The sequence below is a fragment of the Gekko japonicus genome, unplaced genomic scaffold (genome assembly GCF_001447785.1).
Source record: "Gekko japonicus isolate JY-2015 unplaced genomic scaffold, Gekko_japonicus_V1.1 scaffold2436, whole genome shotgun sequence".
Lineage (NCBI taxonomy): Eukaryota > Metazoa > Chordata > Lepidosauria > Squamata > Gekkonidae > Gekko > Gekko japonicus.
In genome coordinates this window covers 31,109-43,224 of record NW_015160295.1, presented here as the reverse complement: position 1 = coordinate 43,224, position 12,116 = coordinate 31,109, and the positions used below count along the sequence as shown (strand labels likewise).

The window sequence follows — 12,116 nt, the reverse complement described above, 5'->3', positions numbered from 1 at the left end:
CTGGCTTTCCGTCATGACTCGCCATACTTGTCCTTCCTCCCGGATGGTGTCCGCCTGGTGCCGGACATTTCATTTTTGCCCAAGGTGGTCTCTGAATTCCATCTGCAGTCTGAAGTCTTCCTCCCTGATTTTTATCCTGACCCAAAATCACAGGAAGACAGACTTATGCACACTCTGGACGTGAAGCGGTCCCTCCTCTTCTACCTTAGTAGGACACGCTCCACCAGGCAAGCCTCTAAGCTGTTTGTCTCATACGCTGCACCCCGTGTGGGCACCCCAATCACTGCCCAACGTCTATCCAAGTGGATCGTAGGTCTGATAGAACTGTGTTACCTACTAGCGAAACAGCTGTTGCCAGGCCCGGTACGGGCTCATTCCACCAGGGCTGTCGCTACATCCACTGCGTTCTTGAAGGGAGTGCAGCTGCAAGACATTTGCAGAGCCGCAACCTGGGCCACGCCTAATACCTTCATCAGGCACTACGCCTTGGACGTCCGCCAGTCCACCAGTGACAGTCTGGGACGTCAGGTTTTGGCCTCGGCTAAGCAGTAAACACCTGACAGCACCCGCCTCCAGGTAAACTACTGCTCGCTAATCTCCCATTGGTGTGAAGCACAGAGACCACGAAGAAGATAAACAGGTTGCTTACCAGTAACTGGTGATCTTCGAGTGGTCATCTGTGCATTCACACCACCCACCCTCCTGCCCCGCTGCTGTCTTCTTCTACCTGTTTTGTTAGGAGATTGATACGCGGCGGTTGGTAGGAACTGGCGGCATGTCCGTGCCTGCCCTTCTGGGCATGCTCACTGGGGCTCCTGAGCATGCTCAGTTGGGCCAGGCACGAAAATCCTTTCAAGAGAGCTTGCTAGGCACCGGCAGATCCAGCGCAGGCGCACTAGATCCCATTGGTGTGAATGCACAGATGACCACTCGAAGATCACCAGTTACTGGTAAGCAACCTGTTTTTCCCTCTGTTATTGGGATGCCTGCCTTGCAAGCATCCAGATCGCAGCTGCAAACCAAAGCAGAGCTCAGGTTTTGAAAAGGTTGGCAGTTTGCCGGCACTGGCCTCGGGAATCAGTTAACTGTTTAAATTATCTCATTTGTTGTATGAGCTCCCCAGTCCTGACAGACATTAATTGGAAGTCAATCTAACCAATTACAATAGCACTTATTTCCGGATCACTACACTTGGCACTGCAATCTAAAATGTTTTATAAGCACCTCAAAAATATTGCACAGGGTTGGGTTTTTTTGAGTGGGGGGATTTTGTTGCGTGCTATACTCATACAGTCAGCCCACAGAGTTTCTCAAACAGCTGGACTGATAGAACAGGTAACAAATACCATGCCCTTGGGGGGGGCATTATTGTCTTCTTTTGCTCCACCGTTTGGGAACTGCTTTTCACAGGGAGTAATCCTGATTGGGCCTTCTTGGAAGTCAGTGAGGCTTACTCCCAGGAAAGTGCCTGGGATCTAGCAGTGCGCGAGATCTTGTGCAACACCCAACACTTTCTTCCCTATATGCTATAGTGGCCAGAAACTGGTTGCATGGGATTTTGTGCTGGTGGAAATACAAGTGAGGATTCAGTAAGTTTGACTTTGTGCAAGCAGCTACTGTGCTCTTTTCCTTGCATTTCTGCATGGCTGGAGCTGTACTGCAAGTGGAAATTCTGCACTGGATGCAATTCAGTGTTCTTAGAATTTGCAACCACAGAACCAATATTCCCACTGATCTTGGCATAAAAGTATGACCTGTGAGCCTGCTTTGTGTGCTGTTTTTTCATTAGCTTTGTGTATGTAATTCTTTGTGATGTTGCAGCTAAGCCCAAGTATACTTTTTCCAAAAGAACCCCAAACCCTGTAGATACTTACACAGTTGTTTCCCATCTACTTTGCATGGAGTTAAAGTCAGGTGCACATATGTTTGCAGAGAACTTGTATAAACGGGGGGTCAGGCAGTGGTTTGACGCAGAAATGTTGTTTTAATAGAGATTTGGTTGGTTACTATACCATACCTGATGGCAAACTAAATAAGATCTTAAGAACATAAGAAGACCCCTGCTGGATCAGTCCAGTAGTCCACCTAGCCCCGCATCCTGTTTCACACAGTGGCCTGCTGTTTGCTTGAGGACACTCTAGCTCTGACTAAGATACCCACACAGGTGCCTTTTGGACCAAAATTTGGAAGATGTTCAATAGCTGTGCATTTGGCACCGGACCCATAACCTTAATCTTTAGAGGCCTCACAAACATCTTCGTCTATTGAACTTCCCGCTTAACCTTCCTTTTCTTGGTCCAGTATTAACTTATTGGTTATCATATTGTAATATGTATTGTTGTTATTATTGTTTTTGTATTATATTATTGACCTCTGAAGAAGGCCCCCAATAGTTCATGTGTTTAAGCCACTTGAACTTTTTAATGAGGCTTTCATTGGGCCCTTATTTTTTTTTTAATTGGCTTTCAAATAAATACATGTATTTTTGTATACTATAAGTTTCAACTAGGTTTTTAATATTGGCCCTTTATCAGACTTCTTTCTTACCCTTGTGGTTCTTGACTCCAGTTTTTGGGTCAAGTTTCTTTTCCCCTCCCTGTGTCTCTCTCACACAGTGGCCCACCAGTTCCTCGGGAGGGCCAACAACTGGGCTTAGAGGCCAAAGCCTTCCCCTGATGTGTGGCCTCCTGGCTCTGGCATTCAGAGCGTCGGTGCCTCTGAGCGTGGAGGTGTTCCCCTCAGTCACCATGCCTCATAGCCACTGATAGACTTATCCTCCATGAATCTATCTAGCCCCCTTTGAAAGCTGTTTATTCTGGTGGCCATCGCTACCTCCGCTGGCAGCAAATTCCACATTTTAATCACTCTCTGTGTCAAGTAGGATTTCCTTTTTTATGCACAGTATTGATTTTTTTTTTACATCCTCCATGTGTTAATTTTAAAATATATGCCCACATTCTAGCCATATTCGGATCATGGCGTTCAAGCAGCCTACCACCAAGTTTACGCTCAAAGTGCCATTGCCATGCCAGCCCCTGTGATGCAGCCGGAGTCTATTAAAGTAAGATCTGTGATTCCCCCCCCCCTGTTACTTTTTCCTGTGTATCTTAGTTGGGGGGGGGAGTATATTGCCAGCTGGTTAGGTGGCAACAACGTGAAGAAGTAATGCCACTTTTCCCTACGGAAGTACAAATGTTGCTCGTCTTACCTATTTATTTACTTCATGCATGCCGCTCCCCCTTGGGGGATCAAATTCGCTTACATCCCCCCTCCCCATTTTATTTTTGCAATAACCCTGTGAGGTAGGTTAGGCTGAGAGTGTGCTAGGTGTCCCAAGGTCACCCAGGAAGAATCCATGGCAGAATAGGGGTTCGAGCCTGGATCGTAAGTCACCTTGAGCTTTTGGAAAGTTAGAATAAAACTATTAATTAAAAAAATTAATTTCTTTAAATTGTTTTTTTAAATCACCATATGTTTTCAATCACTATGATGTTTACAGGTTGAAATTCTGTGAAAGACTAGATCTTTGGGGTGTGTATTTTGTAAGCATTACCCAGTGTTCTTCCTGTAGAGGGTGCTATATCCTAAATATCATCAGTACCTGAAATGCAGTAAGGGCAAAAATAGGAAATTCTGAAAAGTTATAACAGAAGTAGTTTGACTTCTCGTTTTTTAATATGTATTTATATTTATATTAAGCTTATGCCACTTTTGTCACATTGACCATGCGGTTATTAGTGGTAGCTGCTGAGGTGAAGTAGAAAGCAGTGGTCAGTTGTGAGGGGTCTGGCTTGCCGCAAGATCACTTTTTAGACCATTGTTAAAGTGGGTAGCTAGTCTGACCTGGACAACCCAGGCTAGCCCAATCTCGACGGGTCTCAGAAGCTAAGTAGGGTCAGCCCTGGTTAGTACTTGGATGGGAGACCACCAAGGAAGGCCAGGATTCCAATGCAGGGGCAGGCAATGGGAAACCACTTCTGTTCGTCTCTTGCCTTGAAAACCCTACTCGGTTTGTCCTGGTTAGCGACGACTTGACGCCATAGAATTGATTAGGGTTTAAGTTGATGAAGCTTAAAGATGTCAGAGGATGCTTGAAGATGGTGCAAAAACGGTTCAGAGCCATTTATTATCTGTTTTCCAATTTCTTTATGAAATTTACATCCTGCCTTTCTGCCCTCACGAGGGCTACCGCATTGTCTGACCACAGTGCTGTCCAGCTTTTTCTGAACCAGGACTCTTTGGCTGATTTCGCACTAGAGCTGCCTCGATGTTGCGCCGCCATTTGCCCCGATACTATTGGTCAATTTCACACCCAAAGCCACGGGGCTGCATTTTGACCCGAGGATTTGCCCAATTTCCCCCGCAGTTTCGTGATCCTGTTTTTTGAGGATCACGCAACTGCAGAGGAAATCGGACGAAGCCGCGGGTCAAATGCAGCCCCGCGGCTTTGGGTGTGAAATTGACCAATAGTATCGAGGCAAACGGCGGCGCAACATCGAGGCAGCTCTAGTACGAAATCAGCCCCTCTTTTAATCCCATCTGCAATACAGAACCAACTTCCCCCCCCCCAAATGTCTTCTACTTTTTCTCTTTTCCTTCTTTTAACTGACCACTTTTGTAAGTACACTCTTGTGCCGGTGGAGGAATTACATAACATGAGGTTTTTATATCGTGAGCTCCTTGGCTTACAGATCAAATTGTCCACGGCTGTGTCTAAAACACATTCAGCTATTGGTGGAGGGAAAGTGCCGTGAAGTCGCACCCGACTTATGGCGACCCCGTAGGGTTTTCAAGGCAAGAGATGAACGGAGGGTGGTTTGTCACTGCCTGTCTCGGCATAATGACCTTGAACCAGCCTGGTGGTCTCCCACCCAACTCCCCACCAGGGCCAACCCTGCTTAGCTTCCGAGATGTGACAACATCGGGCTAGCCTGGGCCATCCAGCTCAAGGCCCGTTCCGTTGTTACTGTTTGCATTCTGCCTCGCATTTTGCTGCTTGACTACATCTGGTTGCACCTTTAATATAGTAAACTGCTATTTTGAAAATGTACAGTTTTTTTCCCTTTCGTAGGAAGCCAAGATACACTCCGTGAGGAGAAATTTCTCCCATTCTTCATCTATGAGTCTGAAGCCTCGATATGCGCGGAGTCCCCATTTTCATCCTAGAAAAGATTACAGATCAGACGACACAATGCTTACTACTCCTTCCTCGACAGACTCTGTTAAATAGAGCCTTAGTTATCTACCAAATTACTAGTATGTTAGCCCATGAAGGTATGCAATTTTGTAGCTCTTAACGTTTACCGAGTCCAGTGAAGTCAGAATGCCCTTACTTTTTTGTAAGGAAATTAAAAAGATCTTGTACTTACAGAAATGCAGTTAGTAAACATAAATTGCAGGATAAAATCATGGTTACCTGTTTCAGTTGATACACTTGAATGGTGACACAGATTTGTAGTGTGTAACCTAGATATGCACTGCTGTTAATGCAGTTTAAAGCCAACATATTTGTGTTGACAGGACAAATTCAAAACTCATTTTCACCTGATTAATTGCAAGTAAAACTAACTGCAATATTAAAACTATTTTTACTAGAATGATAACAAAAGCTGTCCTTCAGTGTTTTAGTCAACATTTCTGTTGAAACGTATTTTTGTGTATCTTGTGTAATTTGGGTGCTTTCTGTATTTCATTTTAAATCAGTCCTGCTTTTTTAATGTAAGAATTTTTACATATCCTTTTTCAGAGCTGAAAACTAGACCATCTGCTTGTACCCATGTAATTATTTCTGATTTTTCTGACTGATACTGGTTTTAAATATGCCAAACATTACATGCACTTATGATATTATATCAGATGTGGAAATATACACATTTTGCTTTAGTAATTCAGTATATTAAGAGTATTTGAATACACACATTTGGCCCTTGAGTAGTGTCAACATCTGTCTTGTCCCTGTACAGGATTAAAACAAATCTGCCTATATCATGTCCTGAGGAAGAATACAATGTTCTTCTTCACTACAAGGATTAGAATTCATTGTTTGTTCTTTTCTAAGCTTTTTGTTGCTATCTCTAAGCTTAATGTTCCTCCAGCAGAAGAAATGTGCCTACAAACCCAGTTACTTGTTTTGTACAGAAGACTTTCAGCATTTTAACTATTCTTTACATTTGTAAATGTTTCCTACTCAGCATTTTGATTTTATTTGCTCAGAAGTTAATTTCCAGCCATTCTGAAGGCTAACTTTTCACTTTAATGTAAGGTAAAGCTTTCTGTATAGGCAGTATTGCAGGGTTATATTTCCATCATCTAGCCACCAATACTGTCTTTTAATGGTATACTGGAAAATAGATACAATCTGCTTGGCCTATACTCCTTTTACGTGCTATTGTGAATGCTGGAACAAGGGAGAATAAATTCAGACTCCCTAGAAATGTTATTTATTTTTCTAGTCACACTGTAAGTCTTTAAATAGGTTTGTACCTTTATTGAGCAGAAAGAAGATCATACACAAAAATAATTTATACCTCTTGTAAAAATGTTTGTGGTAACTCAGCAGCTGTCAGATTTAAATAGTTTATGTCAAGTATAAATAACTTGAGCTGTTGGGGTATCAGTTTAATGTTACTGTTTTTATATTTGCAGAGGTTTTAGAATATATCTGTATAAGTGTACTGACATCTCTTGAAGTGGTTTCGTACATGAGAGAGGATTTGCGCCGTTGTAAATATCCTTGTGAACAATTTGAAAGTAGCCAGGAAAAGACATTGTGTTCTGTTACGGTGGCCTTATTTCTAATTGCATCATGAAACAGTTGTACATAACCCATTCTGTCTAAGCAATCAGGGTGGGTTTTAAATCTTTTTCTTGGATTCTCATTTTTACTTTGTTAAAAACATTTTTTTCCTTGAAGCATTGCAAAATGGAGATATCCAAGAAGTGTTTAGTACTTACCACTGCAATTTTTTTAAAAAACCCAACTATATTCATACTAGAAATCGGCTGATATAACGGCTTGTGTTATGGAGTTATTGATATACATCAGGTAAGATAATGCCCAAGAAATCCCATTTTAGTTCATTTCCATTTAAAAGAACAGTACAAACATCAGGATTGTTTTATATTTGTCTGTATTTGGCCAAGACTTATTTCATAAATTCAAAATACAATAATTGAAATAGGGTTCTGATTAATGAATGAACAGGTTTCATAAACGTATTCGTGGGAGGCTGTATTCATGTCCAAAAGTAAAAAAAGAATTGCATTCTGCACTCTAGTTCTGCAGTGTAATGTGTGGGGTGTCACTGTTCCTCGCAGCATGTGTATCAGTGTGTTTCATGCAGATCATTGTAGAACTGGGGATGATACCTAGACAGCACTTTTGCGTTAACAGCTAGTTCGATCTAATAAACCCTGTCCCCGCTTTCTTCATTATGTTTCTCCATGGAAAACATTGGTTCCCAAGTCTAGGATGCTTTCTTATTTCATATTAAGACATCTAATTTATATATTGAGTGATAGAGGGTAAACATTCACAATGCCAGTATTTGTTAAAGACTGAACTTGTATTACTCTATGTTAAAATCCTGATTTTAAAATTTTGAATTGGGATACATAGCAGAATCATATTAACCATACATTTTGAGGTGAAGAATTTATTTAAGCAGTTTTTGTGATCATAACTCCAAACATATTTTTAAGAAATAGGTAAAGAAATGCCATAATGTTAAAGAAAACAGGACTTTCCTATGTCTGGAAATCTACCTGTTTTGAAATTTTAAAGTATGAACATCACTTTGTTAGTCATTCTCATGAACAAATGAAAGTTCAGTTTAATCATAACACAGCCATTTAACCTATCACTTTAATATTCCTTTATGCTATTAACATATTTTAAAATCCTCTTGAAAAAATAAACTGTTCAGCATACTGCTGTCACGGGTAGTCAAAGGTAACAGAACACATGGCTTTGCATATATACTTTATACCTATATTTTAATATGTAGTTTGATAGCGTTAAGTTAATTGTAATATATGTTCATGTAAGCGTTAAGTTAAAACGGTCTTTTCAGGGCACTTGAATTTATCTCCATATTGCGGCAGCTTTTAAAAAATGTGACATGGAAGATAGTTCAAGGTACATGCGTACAAATCTTGGAAGATAGAGTTTTTATCAACATATGTTAATTCCCAATTGCATCTGCCTAAGTTGTTGTGGAGTTCTGATTTTAAATAGAATGTGGCACAGCAGGAGAGCATGCATCTTGTTTGGGGCTTCATTCATAGACTGTGCTTTTTCAGATATTTTGATAGAACAACATTGTTTTTAAAAAAATATATTGTAGAATGGCAGATGAAAGCAAACTGTAAGATGGTATATTTTGTATCAGAGACATTGTGGGACTGTGCAGCCGTGATTAAGAAGAGTGCGCAAAGCAGAGCATAAGATAAACTTGAAAATTTTACAGTGACATACAAACAGTATCCAAACTGACCTACTCTGTTTATGTACTCCAGGTGCATTTATGTTTGTTGCTGCAGTCTTGTGAGCTAACATAAATGTACAGAAACCGATTTATCTGTACTATTTCATAGTACTTCAGAGTTTTGCAAATGTCTTATCTATTCCATTTTTTTGTTTCAACTGTGAACATGATCCAATGTATCAACAGTACAACAGCCATTCTTAGAGGATATTCTCATAGGCTCAGTAGAGCTCTGATTTTCTTTCTCCCTCTGGCCTCCAGACCAGCTACATACGTACATGTACTTCAGAGCACACAAGTAACTTATGTAGAGACCAGAGAGAGGTGGATAAGGAATCCATTTACTCTTACGGCCTCTTGTACTACTTACATATGGGAGGAGGAGAGTGTAGGGTTCTGTGGGGTCAGTGGAAGCCACCACACAAGAATCCTATGCCCACAATGGACCAAATTGTGCTGTGTATTGATAGTATACAGTAACAAATTCAGCTCTTGTAACTTGTACTTTCTGAAAAAAAACCCCAATGGTTTTGTAATAAAGTTTCATTCAAATAAAGCATTATTTGCCTACTGCGTTGATGCAAGTTCATTTTTGAGAAAACAATAACATTTAGAGGTAAAAACATAAGAACCCTGCTGGATCAGTCCATTGGTCCATCTAGCCCAGCATCTTGTCTCACATAGTGGCCAACCGGTTCCTCTGGAGGTCCAACAACAGGGCATAAAGGCCCAGACCTTCCCATGATGTTGTCTCCTAGCACTGGGTTTGAGAGGTTTACTGCCCTGAACTTGGAGGTTCCCTTTAGTCACCATAGCTGGTAGCCAGTGATGGAGCTGTCCTCTGTGAATCTGTCCAACCCCATTTCAAAGCTCTCTCTGCTGGCAGTGAATTCCACAGTTTAATTACTTGTCGAGTAAAGAAGTATTTCCTTCTTGCTGTCCTGCAGGGGTCATTTCGTAGAAAAAGAGCTAGGGGAACTCATTAGCATAACTCATTAGCATATGCCACACCCCCTGACATCACCGGAAGTGTGTCATAAGGCCACACCCCCTGACATCACCAGAAGTGTGTCATAAGGCCACACACCCCGCCCCCAACGGTCCCGGCTGCCGCCGCTGGCCTTGCAGCTCCACTGCTGAGCCCCATGAGGGGCCCGGTGCCCCGCCCCCCGTACCTCACCCGGGGGAACTGCGTTCCCCCCCGAAATGACCTCTGCTGTCCTGTACCTGTTGCCCATCATTGGGTGCCCGCCCCCAAGGACTAGAAGAAGAAGAGGAGGAGATTGGATTTATACCCCGCCCTTCACTCGGAGTCTCAGAGTGGCTTACAAACTCCTTTCCCTTCCCCTCCCCACAACAGACACCCTGTGAGGCAGGCAGGGCTGAGAGAGCTCTTTCCAGAACTGTCCTTGAGAGAACAGCTCTTATCAGAACTACGGCTTGCCCAAGGGTATCCAGCAGCTGCAAGTGGGGGAGTGGGGAATCAAACCCGGTTCTCCCAGATTAGAGTCCGCGCACTTAACCCCTACACCAGACTGGAGCGAGGGAAAGGCTCCCCCATCCACTTTCTCCACCCATGCATAATGTCATAAATCTTTATCCTGTCCCTCCATAGCCTTTTCTTTTTAATTAAAAAGTCCCAGAGTGTTGAGCCTTACTTCGCAGGAAAGGTGCTGCAACCCCTTGATCTTGTTTGCCCTCCCCTGTACTTTTCCCAGCTCCATCGTGAGATGCGGTGAGCAGAACTGTACACAAAAGTTCTCAGGAATCTGCTATAGTCTGCCATCAGCAAGAAAGGGAATCCTGTGTTGAAGCGTGCTGTTAAAAGCAGGGAGCTAAGGGAACGGAGATGGCCTTTGTCCTCAGTGACTTCTGTTTAGGGAAAGTGGGACATCACTCCTGTCCCTGATGTTTCGGACCATGTGATTATATTCCTCAGGAGTGTTCGTACTTCTGGACATCAAAACTGCTTCCATACGGAGCAGTTATTATAAAAAGTGGGTATCCAGGTCAATGTTCCACCTTTGTTGACCTAGGTGTATGTATGTATTTATTTATTTGCTTCAGTTTATATTCCACCCTCCCTGCAAACGGGCTCAGGGAGGATCACAAACAGCGGGGGGGAAAGCGAGGGGGGGGGACTCAGCCCAAAATATAGCTGCAATCTAAGAGGGTCAAGCTAACAAACTATATAAAATACAAATGTTTATTAAGGTGTACACATAAATAAAACATACACGAGGTTAAAAGAAATAGTCCAAATATCAGACTCTTAAAGCTTATTTCATTCAGAACTGATGGTTATGCGTATCCAATTGATGGTTAAAACTTTTGACCTAAGGACCATATGTGTTTTGGCCCCTTTGTGCCTTCCTCAATAGCCAGTATTCCTTATTTTATAATGACACAGATCCAGAATTACATGCATAAATATATATATATTTATAACACCTGGTCATATATTTTTATAATTCTTTATGCATGTAATTCTGGGTGTGTATCATTACGGATGCCTCCCTTATAGGTTGGGGTGCCCACTGTGGCAATCAAACAGTGCAGGAGGCTACTTTACATATTAACCTTCTAGAGCAGGGGTCCTCAAACTACGGCCCGTGGGCCACATGCGGCCCACCAAAAACATTTATCCGGCCCGCCGGGTGTTTTTGCCGCCGCTCCCTGTCCTGCTTAGCAGCCGACTCGTCCTGGGCCCGCAGTGCGCATGTGTGGAATGTGCACCGCACTCAGGGCCCAAGCTTCTAGAGCTTCGTGCGGTAAGGAGGGCCGTCTCTTCTTTTGCAGATTCCCTGCGTGGGCTTCATACAGACAACACAACTGTGCAGTATTACGTCAACAAACAGGGTGGCACTGCATCTACAGCACTCACGGCAGAAGCCATTGTGCTGTGCACCAAATCATACAAATAGGAGCAGACCTCAAGGCCATACACATAGCTGGTCGCTTGAACACCCGAGCCGACCTCCTAAGCGGGGTATTCCACATGTCACAAGAGTGGTCTTTAAGAGACATCTATCTGCAACCCCTGCTTCGGGAGTGGGGTACTCTGCGCATAGATTTATTCGCTACCCCTGCAAATGCCAAGTGTGTCTTTTACTGCTCCTGAGCGGCATTAGGGGTAGGGTCCTTAGGGGATGCTTTTCAGCTTCGTTGGACGGGAAGCCTGTTTTATTCATTCCCTCCACTTCCACTTTTAAGTTGGGTGATTGCAAAGGCACACCTCGAGGGCACGACTGCCGTCCTCATTGGTCCATTCTGGCCAAGGCGCCCTTGGTTTCCCAAACTGGGTGATGGCCGGGGGGGGCATTTCACACGCTTCCGCTAGTGCAGGATCTGCTCACGGAGCGGCTGCCATCTGGCCCAGATCTTCAAACGCTCAGGCTCACAGCATGGTTCATTCGCCCAACAGCTCCTCTATTCCCCTAGTTAAAGAAGTCTTGCTGGCCTCCAGGAAACCCTCTACGAGGAGGTCGTATGACAACAAGTTTGCACGCTTTGCAACTTGGTCTAGGGATAAAGGTTTAGATGCGTAGGTGTGATTGGTCTTTTGTTCTAGAGTTTCTGCTGATTCTTCTATTAAAGTGTACTTAGCGGCCATATCGGCCTTTCATTTGC

The 12,116-nt window shown here is 43.2% G+C and overlaps 1 protein-coding gene across 1 annotated transcript in view; it reads left to right on the top strand.

The window, feature by feature from the left end:
* BOLL (boule homolog, RNA binding protein) overlaps nucleotides 1-5,230 on the top strand; it is a 42,023-nt gene extending 36,793 nt beyond the window's left edge. The window contains exons 10-11 of the mRNA XM_015416036.1: nucleotides 2,963-3,061; nucleotides 5,072-5,230. Coding sequence (XP_015271522.1) covers nucleotides 2,963-3,061; nucleotides 5,072-5,230 — 258 coding nt within the window. The remainder of the gene's footprint in view (nucleotides 1-2,962; nucleotides 3,062-5,071) is intronic.
* The last annotated feature ends 6,886 nt before the right edge of the window (nucleotides 5,231-12,116 follow it).